Source organism: Macrobrachium nipponense, chromosome 19 (assembly GCF_015104395.2).
Source record: "Macrobrachium nipponense isolate FS-2020 chromosome 19, ASM1510439v2, whole genome shotgun sequence".
In the NCBI taxonomy this organism is placed as follows: Eukaryota; Metazoa; Arthropoda; class Malacostraca; order Decapoda; family Palaemonidae; genus Macrobrachium; species Macrobrachium nipponense.
The window spans coordinates 29,213,325-29,233,943 of NC_061088.1; the positions used below are offsets into that span (position 1 = coordinate 29,213,325).

The 20,619-nt window shown below is 43.0% G+C and overlaps 1 protein-coding gene across 1 annotated transcript in view; it reads right to left on the reverse strand.

Moving 5' to 3' along the window:
- Nucleotides 1–1,715: 1,715 nt before the first annotated feature.
- Nucleotides 1,716–20,619, reverse strand: part of LOC135215480 (vacuolar protein sorting-associated protein 26C-like) — a 64,170-nt gene continuing 45,266 nt past the window's right edge. The window contains exons 4-5 of the mRNA XM_064250240.1: nt 2,240–2,399; nt 1,716–1,835 (exon numbers count right to left, since the gene is read on the reverse strand). Of these exons, the coding sequence (XP_064106310.1) occupies nt 1,731–1,835; nt 2,240–2,399 (265 nt within the window). The 3' untranslated portion in view covers nt 1,716–1,730. The remainder of the gene's footprint in view (nt 1,836–2,239; nt 2,400–20,619) is intronic.

Here is a 20,619-nt window from a genome sequence, read left to right on the forward strand (position 1 = left end):
CATAGAATGGTAATTGAGCTGTTTTCCTTCAATTACTTGAAGTGAGTTAGAACCAGGGAAGTACTTAGACTTCTGAAATCAGGGAAATACTTAGACTTTTAAAGTTGTTGATGGAGTGATGCCCTTTAATTAACTTAATTACACATAAGATTACCTCACACCTGTTTTAATGAACTTAATCTGATTTTCTGCAATACTGGTAAGTTGTTTAAGGGAGCACTGTTGCCTTTAGAGTATTCAGTCGTTTAGTACCTGTGATGAAGGTTCAGGTGTCTGGCTGTTGTGAGGTAACAATTAATGAATGGTTAAGTGTAGTAACCAGATACTTGGCAACATATATTCATTAATTGAGAACTGTAGTAGAGCAATGTAAGCTGAAAAATCATTCTTCAGGAAAGTAACAAAAATGTTATAGTATGTGTAATCAGGAAATTTCCCTTACCACTCTTGTAAAAAATCAAGAATACATTTATAAGGCCTATGAATGAAAGAGCTAACCTTCATATATGTACATGAACATATTAAAAATAAGCTTGGCAATATTTTGATTATGTACCGATTTATTAATATAAAAGGTAAAATGTATCACATCAAAAACACAGCTGCAATTGACCAGCAACAAATTATGCTAGACATAAATGTTCAAGTGGGAGACAGATACAGAGTGGAGCAAGATGGGTCAATTACCCAGCAAATAGTAAAACCACCTTACAAGTTTAAATAAGAAAATATTGGTTTCATTTGTTTCAGCATCTGTTATGCCTAGCACACTTACCGGATTATTTCATTAAATATGAAATACAATTTTTGTTTTTCCAGACTCGGGCATATCTGATAAGTAATGAAATCCAATAAGTTAACAGAAATTATTACAGCTTATTTTGTTTTTATTCAGCTTAAAAACTTGCAAACACTAACCTTAGCACAAATGCAATGCATTTCTGCTTCTCTGCCAGACAAAAATAACTGGAAACATTTTAATCTACCAGTGTAATTCTTGATTTGTTGCACAATAAATAAAAGATGTAGGTACTACTTGTATGCTTCGCTAACTCCCACCCACCCTAGATTAGGAAAATGCAAACTAATTTGAAAAGTAGTTTTCAATTAATATCACAGAGTTTGGTGGAAGTCTAGCTGGGTGGGGGACATCTCATTTGATGTATACTTGTAGTCTCAATGAGTCAAGGGTCGTGTTGCTACAAAGGGAAAGTGAGGGAAAGATGGAAATCTGGAGTTCCCACACTAAATGCAAGTGTATCTTACATTAGGTGTATTAAAAATAATTGTAAATAATCAACCGTCCATTTCAAATATCAATAAGGTTCATGGCCAACAAACTGTATGTACTAGGACTCAAGGGTTGAGGGATAAAGCTATTTCCAGCTCTCCTGTTTTGTGAGAGGCTGGCACTCAAATTCCATGTCAACTTCATGGGCCAACTGTGATTGTTTTATAATTATGCAAATAATTTCTCCAAAATTAAATTAATATTTTCATATACAAACCCATGACTTTATGGAAAGTTACCTTCCTACCTACTTCACCTGATTGCAGGTGGTTCAAATTACCATTATACTCAGCTCTACTGACAAGGATTCTATGGGATCTGGATGCACCCTCAAGAGGAGCAAAGTGGGATTCTTTTTCTGAAGTGTTGAGAGACTGCTGCTACAGGAGACCAGGCTATAATAAAGTAATGGGTTTATATGTAAAAAATCTGTACTACTTTATTTACCTTCCCTTGAGTTCATTTCGGCCGACCCACAAGTTTCAACACGTACAAGTTGGAGTTCTATACTGCTTATTCCTCTTTCACACTCACATACAGTAAGCTGTAAGATCAGAAGAAAATATTGTACTGTACTTTAAAGATAAAAGTTCTGTAAAAAGTAGAGAAACAGAATCTTTCACCACTGAATAAGGAGAATTTATAATTGTTATACCTGACTAAGATATACTTCACTGTACAGTAGACAGAGAAAGAGGCATACATACATGGGAATTCAGGGTGGAAAATTATGCAAGAGAGGAGATAGGAGTGAACACACTGTGTCTAATGCTATAAATGGGAAAGATGACAATGTTCATAACTGAACACAACACTTATGTATACAGTACATATTGTATTCCAAATTCACAATAGTATAAGAAAATAGTATAAGAAAATAGCATAATGTATCATATGGAGAAACCAAACATGATAGGAACATACAAATTTAAATTAATATGTACTTACTTCTCCAGTTAATGGCTTAGAGAGACAGAAAATATCAGAATCCAGACGACCCCTTACAATGAAGTGAGGAATTCGAGCACGGTCTCGAACATTCTGCAAAGTCTCTGGTCTAATTTCAAAAGTAACTGGTTTACCTGTCAGAGATCCTGAAGGCTTAGGCTACAGGAATAAAAAAAGCCTTGATAAAGATATTTAATTTGAAATGAATACCTTTTCAGGAATGACCAGCCTTATTCTTTTAATATTAATACATACTATACACATTCTTGTACTCTGTCTAATTCAATTAAGTATACTACTAACAACGAACATCAGGAAGCTCAATGACCATTTGAAATTTGTTTAATTTACAAATTGAAAGATTAATTTAAAACCTGCATTATTGGATTCCTACATTTTTCCATTAAAAGAACTTATCATACATACAATCAACAGATTGCGGTGTCTTTTACCTACAGAATTACTCTCCAAAATCAATGGAAACAAATTTTCAAAAGGAGTTGTCAGAATCTGTTAAATGTTTTAAGACTTGCAATATATGTTTAAATAAGATCTGCAATATATGTTAAACTAAAAAGATCTAAAACAATCTTCAAAAAAAAACTCAAGCCAGCACAGTAAGGATTAAGAACATGTATTAACTTTTTGGTCTATATGTATTTATTGATATTTCCATTAGTTATAGTATAAAGCCTAAAAATTTACTTACCTTATGTTCCACAATAAATTCTAGAGCTTTTGTAACATCCTTGGCAAGTAAACTTCGTTTGATATCACATCGAAGTGAGTACTGAACTGTTACATAAACTCCATGGTATGTTTCATATAGAGTTTTTGAGCCACGTGCCTTCAGAGGGATCTCAAATGGAATCTCAGTTTGACCTGATGGAATTTTCCCTGACTTTGTCACTTCAATGACATTGCTAACCAGAGAGATTGGCTGGAAAGGAAGGTTGAACAAAAAATAAAATAAAAACAAAATGCACTTCCAACATCCTATTCAGGATTTAAGACATGGAAAATCTCAATACATAATTTTAAAATACATCACAGTAAACCCCTGGGATTCTATGGCTTGCATTTTCTGGACTTAGCGATCCGTGGATTTCTCTATGGAACATACACACACATTATTTGTGGAATATTTGCCTATCTGCAGAATTTTTCAGATAAATATTCACTATTACTGTATTTTCATATAATTTTTATGACTAAATGCACTTCTTGTGATAAAAAACAATTGAAAGACTCATGTATAAGCATTTTTTCGAGTTTTTTGTTTTTTTTTTGTTTGATCAATCAAAATTGGCAGTTCTATGCATTTTTGTGGGGTTTTAAGTATTCGCAGATTTTATTTACCTATTTGCAGGGGGCGTGGTACACATCCAAGAATCTGGGGGTTAACTGTATACTGTACCACATTTTAAAAGTAAATTAAAATAATTTGTATTTTTACTATGTATACAAACCTTAGCCTTTTATTTAGCTGAATTTCTTAGAGGAACTGGGAATGGTCACTAAAACTTAATAACAAGGTGTTTGACTACAAGTAGGTGGGTGATTGGGAGGGGAAACCCCCAATCACCTATTGTCATTAAGCGCTTATTCCTTTGGCATCAGGGACTAGATAGGGTGTTTGGGGTGAGATTATGATAAAACTCGGGTTTGCATACCTAGAAAAATAAAAAAATTTTAAAATAAAATTTTTTTAATATTTACCCCTCTATTATGATAGCTGTACTATTTCCTGCCTCCAGCAGGAGGATGATAGTGTGAAAATTTAAAAAGTAATGGGATAGTGGTTTGGTTTGAACCATCTATTGACCCACCCCTTTTTGGTGGTTTGAGCATCTATAGATTTTATTTGTTTTTCTCTTTTGTCCACATGAGTGGGGAGATAGGGGGCAATACATAATAAGAGGTATATTTAAAAAATGTCTTATTACAAAACTTTATATTTTTTAAATGAATCTCACCTCTCTATTATGATAGATTCCAGCATTGAGCAAAAGAGGTGGTAAATGCATCAGGAAAGATTTAATAACCCCAAGAAAAGTATAAAATTCCACCTGGAATAAGACACTACACTACAGTGGAACCTCGGTTTTCATACACCCTGGTTTTCATATGTTAAGGTTTTCATAGACCTTTTCCAACGAAATTTTCTCAGGTTTCGTACATATCCTCAGAGTTAGTACACTTGGAAATGCTCCATCCAGGGCCCACTGCGTGACTAGGCCCCAGACCAAGCTGCCAAACAAAGCATCTCGTGTTCTCTCGTGACCCATTCTACTTTTGTGTTCGTTGCTTTTGTGCTTTTTTATTCGAGCACAACTGCTAAATAAGCCATCACGGGGCCAAAGAAAGTTCCAAGTGTTAGCCCTTCTGTAAAAAAGACGAGAAACATTATAGAATTAAAGAAAGAACTTATAGGAAAGTGTTAGAGGGTGTTGCATTCCATTGGTGAGAAAATGCCTACAACAGGCACTGCTGTTAGTGAATTTAAGGCCAGCAGAGGCTGGTTTGAAAAATTCAGAAAGTGAATGGGCATACATAATGTGCCTAATTCTGTGATTAAGGACATGTTTGCAAAGTGGAGTGATGTAAAAAATTTTGTGGAGAATTATCATCCCAACAAAGATGTAATCTGTGTCTCCAACACCTTTAATGACAATGCCCTGTTTGACTTTAGGCAAATGTCTCTGGACAGTTTTGTTGTGCGACAGGGGTCCAGTGACTCTCAAGCTGGTCCTAGTGTCCAGTAAAAGAGGGGAAATAACCTCAGATAGTTGCCAGTAAAAACAAACAAAGAAGTAACCCCAAATATGTCCTTGATATATGAAGTCCTTCAGGAGGGAGATTCCCCTTCCAAAAAATAACCTCTCCCCTCCTCTATGTCTTCCATATGCTAACAAGTGTCTTCCATAAAAGTAAATGATGTTAAATGCTAACAAGTGTCTTCCATAAAAGTAAGAGATGTTAAAAGTTCATTTATTCATGTAATTAGTCATTTACATTTATTTCTCATAGTTTTCTGTATGTAAAACTGTGTTTATTCCCTATAAAATGTTATTGTTAGTATACAATAAGGTTTTGTACATACTTACCTGGCAGATATATACTTAGCTTTACGTCTCTGACGTCACGACAGAATTCAAAACTCGCGGCACACGCGACAGGTAGGTCAGGTGATCTACCTTACCCGCCGCTGGGTGGCAGCTGTAAGAACCAATCTCCCTTTCCAGCCAGAAATTTTAATTTTTTCCTTCCACCTGTCTCCTGAGGGGAGGCTGGGCGGGCCATCAATCGTATATTCTGCCAGGTAAGTATGTACAAAACCTTATTGTATACTAACAATAACATTTTTGTACATGAACTTTCCTGTCAGATATATACTTAGCTGATTGACACCCTTGGTGGAGGGAAAGAGACAGCAATATAAATATGGAAAAAAGGGGAAAACAACACTAGTTGTAGGATGTAAAAATACAACCTTGGTTTCTTACCTGTTTAGGCAGAAGACTTCGTAGTTACTGTCTATGAGTCTGCGTTGCCTGAAGAGCTTCAGCGAGGGCGTGACCTACAGCTGACAGACTCTTTGGGTCTATCAAAGGGATTTGGTTATCCGCTTACTTGATAGAATCCGAGCAGGATCTGTCAACGGGGATTCGCCCACTTATATGACAGAACCTAACCACTATCATTGCAAGGAGCTCAAACATAAACCAATCACCTAACCAATCTAATCATTGTTAGACCTACGAAATGAAAGACATGCCTACCCGCATGTTCTTTCAAACAACCAAAAACTTACAACCTAACAAGGGGGAAAATATATACTACAAAGGATATGTCTCAGCTCCCTGCCCCAGCACCGAATCCGCCGATACGTACGGGCCTAACGCGAAGCACTTTTCATACGTAATTTTGACGTCTCTCAGATAGTGGTTTGCGAAGACTGAGTTGCAACGCCAGAATGTTGCCTTCATATATTACTCAGTGATATGTTTTTGTGAAAGTCAATGACGTGGCAATAGCTCTTAACCTCAGAGCTTTGACCTTAAGAACTTTGAATTGACTTTCATAACATATCGCATGTGCTTCTTCATTCTTTCACCAGGCTTCTGATAAAGAAAGAAAGCGCATTCTTCGAAAGAGTCCTCCTTGGATCTCTTACAGAGCACCAAAGGTTGACATCATTGCCCTTAAGTTTTTTCTTTCTCTGTAGATAAAACTTTAAACTTCGTACTGGGCAAAGTGACCTCTCTGCTTCCTCGCCTACTAATGCAGACAAGCCTTGGACTGCAAAGCTCCTAGGCCAAGGATTTGAGGGGTTCTCGTTCTTAGCCAAGAACGAAGGTAGGAATGAACAGATAGCTGCATCTCCTCTGAATCCCACATTTCCTTCTAATGCATGGAGTTCACTAACCCTCTTTGCGGAAGCCAATGCCATGAGAAAAAGTGTCTTCCTCGTGAGGTCTCTAAATGAGCAGACTGAGGCGGTTCGAACTTAGGGGACCTCAGGAAACGTAGCACTACATCCAGATTCCAACTCGGAATCCCTGGAGAAACCTTCTTGGATGTTTCAAAAGATCTTATTAGATCATGAAGGTCCTTGTCTTCTGAAATGTTTAAGTTTCTGTGCCTAAACACTGCAGACAGCATGCTACGATAACCTTTAATGGTTGATACCGCCAGTCCACTTTTCTCCCTAAGGAAAAGTAAGAAGTCTGCTATTTGGGTTACAGAGGTACTGGAAGAGGAAAAGTGATGGTTCCTACACCATCGCCGAAAGACGTCCCACTTCGATTGGTAGACTCTAAGGGTAGAAGGCTTCTTGCTGCTGCGATAGCCGTTGCAACTCTTGCAGAAAACCCTCTCGTTCTGACCAAACTTTTGACAGTCTGAAGCCAGTCAGATCTGTAGCGGGGAGGTTTTTTGTGATACCTGTCGAAGTGGGGTTGTCTGAGCAGATCGATCCTCTGTGGTAATGTTCTCGGAAGATCTACTAACCATTCCAGTACTCTGTGAACCATACTTGTGCGGGCCAGAACGGGGCTACCAGCGTCATCCTTGCTGCCTCCGATTCTGCAAATTCTTGAGAGTCTCTCCCAGTATCTGAATGGAGGAAAAGCATACATGTCTAGACCTTTCCAATCTAGGAGAAAAGCGTCTATCGACACTGCCCTCGGGTCCGTATCGGAGAGCAGCAGTTGGCTATCCTCGCATTCTTGGCTGTGGCGAAGAGGTCTATATGAGGCCTGCCCCAAAGCTTCCACAGGTCCTGGCAAACATCCTCGTGAAGAGTCCACTCTGCAGGCAGGACTTGATCTTTCCTGCTTAGGAGGTCTGCTCTGACGTTCTTTTTCTCCCTGTACGAACCTAGTAAGGAGACAAATCTTCCTTTCCTCTGCCCACAGCAGAAGTTCTTTTGCTGTCTCGTACAGGGAGAAAGAGTGAGTCCCCCCCTGCTTCCTGATGTATGCCAGGGCCGTGGTGTTGTCCGAGTTGATCTGCACTGCTGAAGCTAGGATGTGGGGCTCGAAAGCTTTCAAAGCTAGCCAAACAGCCATCAGCTCCTTCTTGTTGATGTGCCAGGTCACCTGTTCTTTCTTCAGGTGCCTGACACTTCTCTTGAGCCGAGCGTTGCTCCCCAACCTGTTTCCGACGCGTCGGAATACAACACTTGGTTGGGGTGCGGAATGTGAAGGGACATCCCTTCTGCAAACCTGAGAAGGGGTTTTGGCCCACCAAGAGAGGTCCTTCTTGATTTCTCTTGAGATCTCGAAGGAGAACTCTAGGTTTGCGAACGACACCTCCGTTTCGATGTAGAAAGAACTGGAGAGGTCTGAGGTGGCAACCTTCCTAGAGAAAGGAATTGCTCCAACGAGGAGAGTGTCCCCAACAAACTCATCCACTCCCTCGTGTGCATACGTCTTTCTCTAGGAAGGCTTTGACTTTCTCTGACCCTCGGCTATCCTTTCTGAAGACGGAAAAGCCCGAAAATCCAGAGAAGCCATCCGAATCCCCAGATAGATACGATCTTGACTGGGGATCAACTGAGACTTTTGAAAGTTCACCAAAAGTCCCAGAGAACTTGCCATGAAAAGGGTCTTTTGTAGGTCCTCCAAACATCTTTTCTGTGACTTGTCTCTGATTAGCCAGTCGTCCAAGTAAAGGGACACCCTGACTTCCTCCAAGTGTAGCCATCTTGCTACATTTTTCATTAGGCCTGTGAAGACCTGAGGGGCTGTTGAAAGGCCGAAACACAAGGCCCTGAACTGGAATATCCTTCCTCCCATCATGAACCTGAGGTATTTCCTTGAAGAAGGATGGATAGGCACATGAAGTAAGCGTCCTGAAGATCTAGGGACACCATCCAATCCCCTGGACGAAGCCGCCAACACTGAGGATGTCGTCTCCATGGCGAACTTCCTCTTTTCTACAAAGAAATTCAGGGCGCTTACATCCAGAACCGGTCTCCATCCTCCTGAGGCTTTTGGAACTAGAAAAAGGCGGTTGTAAAAGCCCGCTGAGCATGGGTCGTTCACTAGCTCTATAGCCTCTTTCTCGAACATTTGTTCCACTGCCTGTGTTAAAGCGAGGCTCATGATGGGATCCCTGTACCTGGCCACCAACTCCCTCGGAGTCGTCGTCAACGGTGGTCGTTTCCGTAAAGGGAATCAGGTATCCTTTCCGGATAATCGAGAGGGACCAGTTGTCCGCTCCTCTCTTTGCCCAGGCTTCCGAGAATCTTAGAAGCCGGCCGCCCCTACTGATGTCTGGAGGACTACTTCCCTACTTCTTAGCTCTGGAAGAGCGTGAGAAGGATCTACCTCTCTTGAATGGTCTATTACCTCTAGAGGTAGAGGCTCTAGAAGGAGGGCCCCCTCGAAAGGGCTCCTGTCTAGCTGGAGTCTCCTTCTTCGTCTTCGTCTGGAAGGAGGTCCTAGGCTTCCGTGCCGACTGAGCGAGCATGTCCTGAGTCGCCTTTGCAGAGATAGATCCTGAGATGTCCTGGATTATCTTCTTCGGGAAGAGAAGAGGCGAGAGCTGCGAATACAGAAGCGAGGCTCTTTGGGCATGCGAGACGGACTTTGTCAGAAAAGAGCAGAAGACTGATCTCTTCATAAGGACCCCTGCTCCAAACAGGGAGGCTACTTCGCTCGATCCATCTCTACTGCCTTATCAATGCACGTTAGAACACTGTTGAGATCTTCTGGCGAAAAGAAATAGAATCCGGGTTCTGAGTCTTTTTAGCCAAGACCCCCAAAGACCAGTCAAGGAAGTTGAAGACTTCCAAGACTCTGAACATTCCCTTCAACAGGTGGTCAAGCTCGTTCATAGCCCAGGTAGTCTTAGCAGACAAAAGAGCCGAGCGTCGTGCTGCATCCACCAGTGAAGAGAAGTCCGCGTCTGCAGATGACGGAAGACCCAGGCCTAGGGGTTCTCCAGACTCGTACCAAAAACCTAGTCTGCCCGTAAGCTTGGAAGGTGGGAAAGAAAACACAGTCTTCCCTTTCTCCCTCCTTAGAAAGCAGCCAATACCAAAACTCTCAAAGCCTTCTTCATTGAGATGGTTGGCTTCATCCTCACACAAGAGGAAAACTTTCGTCTTCTTAGAAGTCGAGAATAAAGAGAGAGGAGACGGAGGAGCGACGGAGTAAGGGAGTCTCCAAACTCCTGAAGAAGGAGATCTGTAAGGATCTTATAGGACGAAACTGAAGAGTCCTTCACTAAATCCTCTTCTGAAGGTTCCACTTCAATCCACTGAAGAACCCTCTGCTTCTTTACGAGAGCAGTTGGACTTCTCTAAAGAAGTGCGTCTGTCTAGGGAGTGTCTGGCAGCAGTCTGGCGCCTATCAGGGGAAGCCAAAGCTTCTGGAGAGCTCCTCTCGAATGAGTCCTTCCTACTCTGATGAGTGCGTCCTCTTTGATCCTTAAGACTACTCCTAGAATCCCGGGAGTCCAAAGGGGAGCGCCTGCTAGGAGAGGAGAGCCTACTATGTTCAAGGCGCTTAACAGGATCCATGCGCCTCCGTCCAAGGAGACGGCTGTCAGGTGAACTGCGCCTACAATGAGGCGAAAGCCTACTAGGCTCTTGGCGCCTACTTACACAGAGCGAAGCCCTGGAGAAGATCGCCTACTAGAGAACCGGCGTCTTACCATGCTCCACAAACTTAGATCTAGACTCGTGGGTCTCTGCAAAAGGTAGTCTCCCAGAAGAGACATATCTTTCAGACTCTACACGCCTGTCCCGAACAGAGCGGCTAATAGGAGAGCCGTGCCTATCAGGAGAAAAGCGCCTATCTTCCGCACCGCGCTTGGGAGGCGGGCGAGAGCGTCTACTTGGGGAGTAGCGCCTACCAGGATCAAGGCGCCTAACAAAAGGAGAGATCCTGTCTCTTGACGAATCCATGAAAGAGGAGGCTCTCTTATCCGGAGATTGAAGGATCTTCGGAAAGGAGCGAGAAGACGAAGCTGTACGCTGTCTTTAGACGAGCGCCTACTAGGCGCTAGATCCCTTTCTACTGGAGAAATGAAATCACCAGGAGAAAGCTTCTTGGGCGATTGTAGCCTGGAAGATGACAAGCTGATACAGGAGAGAGAGCCGACTCTGACTGAGAAGGTAACACAGGCGAAGGAATCCTAGACTTCTTGACGGGGAGAGAGACGTCTTTCTTACGACGCGTTCCTCCAGCCAAGGAGCCCGCCAGCGCCGAAATCTGAGCTTGCAGCCCCGCAAGAATCCGAGCTGGAGATCTTGCAAAATCCTCCACAGGTGAAGAGGCTCGAAGCCTACTATGAGGCGAGAACTCCTGCTCCCGCCTGGGTTTCTTGATATCCACTTCCGGCTCTTCTGGAAAAACTTCCGGGCTGGAAGGAAAGGCGCAAGGAGCCTTCCAGGCTCTCTTCAGCGGTCGCGAAGAATCCGAGGCGCTCCATCCTCTTCTAGGCGAAGGTGAGGAAGAAGAAGAGAAGCATTGGCGCAATACCTCCTTCTTCCGCGCGAAGACAAGGGCAGCCTTGGGTACGAACATCAGGATCTACCGAGGGGACGCCTGATCGGTGGGAGTTCTCCCTAACCTTCCTGCGGCTGTTGACTTTCCTCCTCCACTGGGACTGGGGAGTCTGGAAGAGGTCTAGGCCTGGAAGCATTAAGGAGCCGATCAGACGCACCCTCCACTGCACTGGGGTCACTGCACAATTCACCTTCACTACTCTTACCTTGCAACGAACGAATCTTCTTTTCCATGCTAAGGATCGTGGCTCTCATGGCTGCCACTTCCGTATCGTATCTATAGGTTCGATGCAGGGCGCAGGAGCTGAAACTGGAGAAGGTTCTAATGCTACAACAGGATTGTCTACTTCTACCTCGCTAATCGAGACTTACTAGAACTTCTAGACGAAGCTTTTTCTCACCCTGTTCTTTCTCCAACTTCCTCAAGTAGGAAGAAAGAGCCTTCCATTCACCCCCTCATCCAACTTCTCACACTCATTACACGGGTTAATAAAAGAACATTCTTTCCCTCTACATTTAAAGCAAACTGTGTGAGGATCTACCGTAGCTTTCGGTAGCCTCACCTTGCATTCATCCATAGAGCACACCCTAAACATAGAGATTTCTTAACCTCTACATCAGACATCTTGAATCAAAGAAAAATCCAAATCAATATCCAAAAAACAATCCACAAGTGCGTATGCCAAGCCAACAAGATAGGTACTTCACCGAAGTCAGTCCAAATAAATCCACGGCAACGAGAATCGAATAAAGCTGTCAGGAGGTAACAACCACAGGTGTAGTCGTCACCGGCGACAGAAAAATTCTGGCTGGAAAGGGAGATTGGTTCTTACAGCCGCCACCCAGCGGCGGGTAAGGTAGATCACCTGACCTACATGTCGCGTGTGCCGCGAGTTTTGAATTCTGTCGTGACGTCAAGAGACATAAAGCTAAGTATATATCTGACAGGAAAGTTCATGTACAAAAATGTATTTTTGTTAATATTTTTGGGTGTCTGGAATGCATTAATTATATTTACATTATTCCTTATGGGAAATGTTTCAGATTTTTTACGTTTCTAAATTCGTGGGACGTTCTGGAACGAATTATGTACGAAAACTGAGGTTCCAATGTACTTACCTAATGATTAGCAGCCATCTGCTAGTACTGCTGCCAAGCAAGGACTAACTCATTAGATAGCAAGACCTCTGAACAATGCAGGAGGTTCCTTGCTAGCGATATCACTCACACTACGATGCAAGTGGGACACAAAGGCCCTTACCTAATACAGTATACGTACCTTCATACTCCCCAAAACTTATCAATATTTTAAATAAATAGGAAAGGTTCAAGTATAGCTACCTTAAGTGTTCAAGATATGAGTTTCCCTGCTGTAATTGAGTGGGTGAAAGAGCTCTGCAAAATTCATGTTGAATGTTTACATCTTGCAGACAATGCGAGGCAAATACAGTCACACTCCACTGCACTGCATTGACAACTTTCTCCAGAGAAAGATTCTTGAGGAAACTGGAAGTGGTCTCTACCAATCGCACATTGTGAACTTAAGCAGAGGTAAAAAAGTAGTTTAGATTTGCGTGTGAATCTCTCATCAGATCATTGAACAGACAAGACATGCCATTTTTTGACAAGTGTAAGTCAGGTTTGCTAGGGCTGCAAATAAGGTTGATGACATTTCATCTAATTTCCCTAGTCCTTTGTAAATACATTTACAGGCAGTCCCCGGGTACCACAGGGGTTCCATTCTTGAGACGCGTTGCAAGCCGAAAATCATTGTAAGCCGGAACATCGTAAAAAAAATCCTAAGATGCTTTTGGGTGCATTAAAAACTATGTAAACTGCATTCTAATTGCATTTTTCATAAAAAAAACTTCAAATATTGATTATTTTGCATTTTAGGAGTCATATTTCTTCTGCCATATCAGCACTGTAAGCGTTGTAACCCTGGAACATGCGTCGTAAACCTGGAAATAATTTCTGATAAATATAATTGAAAAGCGTTGTAACCTCGGAATGTCGTAAGCCAAACCCGTCATAAGCTGAACCCGTCGTAAGCTGGGGACTGCCTATATAGAGAGTACTGTGACTGCACATAAGGAAGTTTCTTCCCCATCTGTTATCAAAGAGGACAGACTGATCACGAAAGAACATGGAAGAAGATGAGAGTCATTCTTGGCCCAGAAAAGGGTTAGAAAAAAAAAAGGACTATTACTACTCCTTTGGTAGTAAAGCCTACACAGCATGAGAACCCCTGAAGCTCAATACACCTTTTCCCAAGGCCAAGGCTAACAAAAACAGTCTTTACTGTCAAATCTTTAAGGGAGGTTGTGCCCCAGGTTGCCAATGGGGGCATGAATCATTACTTAAGCGCACATCTAAATTCCAGCCCAGGGGTTTATTTGGTGTATTAGGATTATGTATCAATTTGGAAGAAGCAGATGTCCTCCTTAATATCCATGTTAGATGAAATATCTGGGACAGTGTTCAGGTGTGGAAAGCCTTCTATCAGAGTAACAAACCCTATACAAGTACCATCCTACTTATGACCAAGCTTGGTTCTGACCAACTGGTTTTAAGTCAAAATAAATGTAAGTCGAACCTTTGAAAGTGGCCAACATATTGGATGGGGCATAATATCAAACCTTTGCTATACTATAAAGTACATACCTACACAGAACTTTAATGTAATGTACAACCATTATTTCAATCTTTTTACCATACGTAATGAACTTCCTAGAGGAGGCTGGGAAAGAAATGGGATGCTGTATCCCTCCTTTGGTACCTCCACCACCCAGAGATCTGTCTCCAGATCCTCCCAAACTGAATAAATGAGGATCAACTTCCCCCCTACTAGGGACTGAGAGCTTGATGCATCACCACTTATCAGAGGCTGGATTTTTCCTAGGACACTTATTGTCCTTCTTGAAAGCCCGAAAGGGTTGGTTCAAGGGCCCTGATTTTTTACCTGTTTGCCTGGGGGAACCTTGAAACTTTGTGTTAACAGCAGAAATGGCTGCTGCCATGGTTGTGTAAACCTAAATGTTTTAGGTTTGTAAACTAATGCTGAGATGTCCAGTAAAGAATGTAAGGGTATGATAGCACAATAACACCAGCCTTCTGGGTTGAAGAGACAGAGAAAGTAAAAAAAAAAACGCAACTGTTTCCCTACGCTTGACAAACTGCATTAGTAAAGGCATGCACATTCTGAAACTGCTCTATCTAAGCAACCCCCCTCCCCCAAAATCATCAAATTGTTCCCCAAGTGTTGCTTCTCTTGGGGAAGAGTGGAAACAACATCTCTTGCTTTTCCATCTAAGGATGGCCATTTCCGGTAAAGGGTAGCTGTCTAAAATCATAATCACCCTCCACTTTCTCATCAAGAAGGGAAGAAAAGGGGAAGAACTTTTAGAAGAAAATTTCTGATAGATCAACTTAGCCTCTGTGTTCACATCTGTTGGTGCCAACTTGACCCGTTTTGGTGACGGCAAGGGGATCTGCCTTAGAATCCAGCTTAGCAGTCCTAAGTGATCTCACAAATCCTGAACTACTGGTTTTTCAAAGATATCAGGAAATTTGCTAGCAGAGACCTTAATCAGTCAGAACAGCTGATGATACTATACCTGCTCTTCATCAGCATCAAAGTCAATATCGTAATCCCCAGGCTCAAAGGGAAATCCTTTGGTTAGCAGAGGTGGCAGCAGCAGAGCTCCCTGCCCCCCAAGATGAAAGGAGTTTCAACTCCTCTAAAAATGACTTAAATGAAAACAAAACCTGTTCCATACCAGAGGAATGGTTGGTTCCACTTTGTGCCATGGTGCCTGACACAAAAAATGATCTGCACAGGAAACAAAGCCTTCTTGACTGTTCACACCATCCTGCACTGACATCGACGTAGCAGGAGGCAAAACTGAAATTCCAGAAGGAGCCGACTTCAAAATCTTGGCTGAGGGGATGATACTCCAGTCTGCTCTGCTACTGAGACAGTAGCAATCAAAGAAGAAGGATCTGTTTGACTAACAGGTTAATATGTCAAATCTAGGAGCTGAAAAGGCAACCAAGAATGCCTAAAAGGGGCAGAAGAATACACACTTCAAATCATGCCTGGGGGACTGGAAAGCAATCTGCGGCATCTACAATGCCTAATGCGGTTGAACAAAAAGCCTAAAATGGTCCAGGGGTAGCCCAAGTTGACAAAGCAGGGGACCGAGACTGGAAGCGCGACAACTGAGAAGAGTGGGAACTACAATGAGACATCTGCATTTTACGCGCAGCCAACAGAAGCAAGGAACAAGCGCTGTCCTACAAGGCAGGCATCTAAAGTTGATAAGAAAACCTGAGAAAGGAAGGAGAATGTGGACAACAAATGCATTCATACACCCAAATGCGACTACTTACACGAAAACCCCTCACACTGGAAAAAATAAAAAATGAAGATGAAACAACATAGTCAGATAGCCTGGGGGACCGAGAAGAAGAGCCCGAGCATCTGGCACAAGACGAAAGCCTAGCACTAGTGATGTGTTCGGAATCAGGTGAGCAACTACTATCAAGCACACATCCAATGGCAGGGAAGCCTTAGACGTATAGCAAGCACCTGCTGTCCCGTGAGCATTGGATGTAAGGAGAATGCCTCCAAGAGAATACCAAATCCTCTTTCCAAGGGGACACAGAATCTGATACTGAGTGAGTGCACTTATCCTTACTTAGCGTATCTAACTCCTGCCTAATTTCCAAGTGCTCAAGCCACAAACACAGTTCTGGGCACACTACACTGTTTGTGTCTGTTGCACAACTATTTAACTTGAAAAAGATTTACTTCATAATATTTCTCTCTCATACTGTTACTGCATTACATAAAGACACTGAATTCCCTTGATATTTATAAGTTTAATAGTTTTTAGCATTTATTTAGTATTTCATCAGTCTGTTTCTTTTAATCCTTGAACATGACCCTTTCTGCAATGAGAACCAAGTGCCAACCTGTACTTGACATCACAGGGCATGGCTAACACCTCTACCACAAGAGAGAAACACAAAAAAGATGACTAAATTGGGCCGGTAAAGCAGCACATGTCGGGGAGGTTGCCTCCACTTAAGAAAACTTATCTGCTTCTCCCATCTACTTATACTTTAAATAAATATACATTGGTATTTCATTTCATCTGACCAACCAATACACTATTCATAGTGATCGTTGTTCCCACATCTAACACATTGGTTGTGACCGTCATAAACTGAAGAGTACGGCCAGATACCAGCAGTCAACCAGTATTGGTGGGGGTTCCATTTTGATGGCCTGATGATAAGTAAAAATCGTCAATAAAAAAAATCGGCGATTTATGGCACTTAAAATAACCAGTTAATAGCACCTTTCTAAAGTACATATCGGTGCCAATAACTGGAAATCGGCACATTATGGTGCCGATAACCAGAAACCAGCACAGAAAATTGGTAATTTTCGGCATTAGACAAGTGCCATAAAACTGGATTGACAATAACCTGGGACTGCCTGTATTGCACCCTCTTACATTATTGACTTGTCTTTTCCCCCTTTAGATGACACATCCTGTATAATGACAAAAATAAAACACAAGAAAACCAAACCAAATTCAGATAACAATCTAATCATGAACAAAATAATGTTAACACTCTCCAATGTGTCCTCACAGACCAATGACAGAGAAAAAACTGAATGGAAAACTACAGATGCTCAAACTGCCCAAAAGGATAGAACCCCTCTAAAAATGCTCATAATTGCTCATCTTGAAAGTTCAAAAACCAAATGTATACCTTAAATAGGTAACATCCTACTTCAAACATACCTTCAAATATACCTTAAATTACTATCTTATTACTGTATTAAACTTCAAGATTATATTACTAATAAAATTTCAGAGTCTTTTTAAACATTTTACCATCAAAAATGATATTGTAATGATACAATTAAGTTTGTTCATACTTACCTGGCAGATATATATATAGCTGTAATTTCCGACGACCGACAGAATTTAAAACTTACGACACACGTAGTGGGAGTCAGGTGGTTAATACCCATTCCCGCCGCTGGGAGGCGGGTATCAGGAACCATTCCCATTTTCTATTCATAATTTTTACTTCCACTGTCTCCTGAGGGGAGGTGGGTGGGTACTTAATTATATATATCTGCCAGGTAAGTATGAACAAACTTAATTGTATCATTACAATATCATTTTGTTCATGAAACTTACCTGTCAGATATATATATAGCTGAATCCCACCTTTGGTGGTGGGAGAGACAGAATAGAAGATTTAGGAAACACATATATGCAGATAATTGATATCTTGGTTCCTTACCTGTTAGCATAGCTAACTGTCACGTAAGTCTGCTTGTGCTACTAGAGTTGCCAGCAAGGTAGAGACCTATATAGCTGGTGCACTCCAGATGATCTGTCAACAGGGGCGAGACCACGACGTGACTAGACCATGAACCATACCGATGAAGGCAACGAGGTAAAAATACAACCACCTGGCTTAGCTTACCAAAGGTATCCCACTTAAACTAAGCTAATGGAAGGGAGATCCGCCCCAGGCGGTCACCCCACAATCATAAAACACAAGTTAAAAACCCCCCTAATCCCTAAAGGATAGGATGAGTGTTACCTCCTGCCCCCAAAAAAGGGTCTGCAGCAACGTATGGTCCGAGGGAGAAGCAATTTTCATATGTCACTTTCACCTCCCGCAGGTAGTGTGAAGTGAACACCGAATTGCTTCTCCAAAATGTGGCATTCAAAATGTCCTTGAGCGCCATATTTTTATGAAAAGCTACCGAGGTAGCGATAGCTCTCACCTCGTGAGCTCTCACTTTTAGAAGCTTCATATCACTATCACTGCACTTATCATGAGCTTCTTTAATTGTACTTCTTAGGAAGAACGCCAGTGCGTTCTTCGACATAGGAAGATCAGGTTTTTCACTGAGCACCACAAATTGTCCGAAGAGCCTCTGCAGGCTTAAGTTCTCTGCAGATAGAATTTTAGAGCCCTGACAGGACACAGGACCCTCTCACGTTCATTTTCCCACTATTTCTGACAACCCTTTGATTTCAAACGTCCTCGGCCAAGGTTGGTAAGGATTCTCGTTCTTTGCTAAAAAAACGCAGGACTAAAGAAACAAAACCGCATATGGTCCGAGAACCCAATCTGCTTGCTGATAACCTGGATTTCACTAACCCTCTTCGCCGTCGCCAGAGCGGTTAGGAAGATAGTTTTCTTCGTCAGATTCCTCAGTGAAGCTGAATGAAGCGGTTCAAACTGATCTGACATCAGGAATTTAAGCACCACATCTAAATTCCACGAGGGTACTTTAGGTTGAATGACCTTCGTAGTCTCGAAAGATCTAATGAGATCATGAAGGTCTCTATTATTTGTCAAATCGAGTCCTCTGTGCCCGAAGACTACAGAAAGCACGCTCCTGTAGCCTTTAATTGTGGGAACAGCTAACTTCACTTCCTCTCTCAGATAAAGAAGGAAATCAGCTATCTGGCTCACAGAGGTTGTGGTGGAGGAAATGCCCTTCTTCCTGGCAACCAGCATCTGAAGACAGCCCACTTCGATTGGTACAGAGCAATTGAGGAGGGCCTCCTTGCGGTGGCAATCGCCGTAGCCACCGGTCTTGAAAAACCCCTTGCTCTGGCCAACTTCTTGATAGTCTGAACGCAGTCAGACTCAGAGCGGGGAGGTTTTTGTGGTACCTCTTGAAGTGGGCTGCTGAGTAGATCTTTCCTTAAGGGCAGAGTCCTTGGAAGTCTACCAAGAAGGACATCACCTCTGTGAACCAGTCGGCTGCTGGCCAGAAGGGGCGATGAGGGTCATCCTCGCTCCTTCCGATGCCGCGAACTTCCTCATACTTCCGAGGATCTTGAACGGGGGAAAAGCGTAAAGGTCTAGACCCGACCAACTCCAAAGTAGGGCGTCTACTGCCACTGCTCCCGGGTCCAGAACTGGAGAGCAATACAGCGGAAGTCTTTTCGTCCTGGAAGTTGCGAACACGTCCACATGAGGACAACCCCACAGGTTCCACAGCGACTGGCAAACCTCCTGGTGAAGGGTCCACTCCGTCGGCAGAAGCTGTCCTCGCCGACTGAGAAGGTCCGCTCGAACGTTCTCTACTCCTGACACGAACCTTGTCAGGATAGCGACGTCTTGCGACTTCGCCCATAACAGGAGTTCCATTCGCAATGGCAAACAGAGAAAAAGGAGAGTGGGTTCCCCCTTGATTCCTTAGGTATGCCAGGGTGTGGTGTTGTCCGAGTTGATCTGAATGACTTTGTTGGCGATTTCTTCCTGGAAGAACCTTAGCGCCAGGTAAATCGCTGATAGCTCTTTTAGATTGATGTGCCAGGACACCTGTTCCCCTCTCCAGGTGCCTGACACTTCTCTCCCTCCTGGTGTTGCTCCCCAACCCGTGGACGACGCGTCGGAAAACAACACTAGGTCGGGGTTCCGAAGCTTGAGAGAAAGCCCTTCTGCGAGCTTCCGTGGATCTGACCACCAATTTAGGTGTTCTTTCACCTCTTTCGTCAAACACAAGATCGCCTCCAGATCTTGTTTTTGCGCTTCCAAATTGTTGGCTAGGAAGAATGAAGAGGTCTGAGGTGCAAACCTTCCAGAGAAACAAACTTCTCCAGTGAGGAAATGGTCCCAGCAGAACTCATCCATTCCCCTCACCGAGCATGTTATCTCCCCAGAAAGGTCGACACTTTTTCTAAGCATTGAAGTTGTCGCCCCTGGGACGGAAAAGCCCGAAAAGCCACTGAGTCCATCTGAATCCCCAGATAGACTAAGGATTGAGAAGGCGTCAGATGCGACTTTTCGAGGTTTACCAGAAGTCCCAGGGACTTCGCTAACGACAAGGTCGTGTCCAGGTCCTCCAGACACCGGTCTCGCGATGAGGCTCGAATAAGCCAGTCGTCTAGGTAGAGAGAGATCCTTATCTTCGCAAGATGAAGCAGTCTCGCCACGTTCTTCATCAGAATGGTGAAAACCATCGGCGCTGTGCTCAGACCGAAGCAGAGTGCCCTGAACTGGAATACTTTCCCTTCAGGACAAATCGCAGGTATTTCCTTGATTGGGGATGGATGGGGACGTGAAAATACGCGTCCTGGAGGTCTAGTGAGACCATCCAATCCCCCAGTCTTAAAGCTGCCAGCACAGATCGAGGTGTCTCCCTCTTGAATTTTTGCTTTGTGACGAAGAGATTTAGGCTGCTGACATCGAGGACGGGTCGCCACCCCCCGACTGCTTCGGCACTAGGACAGATGGTTGTAAAAACCTGGAGAATCCAGGTCGAAGACCTGTTCCACAGCTTGCTTCTCGATCATTTGAT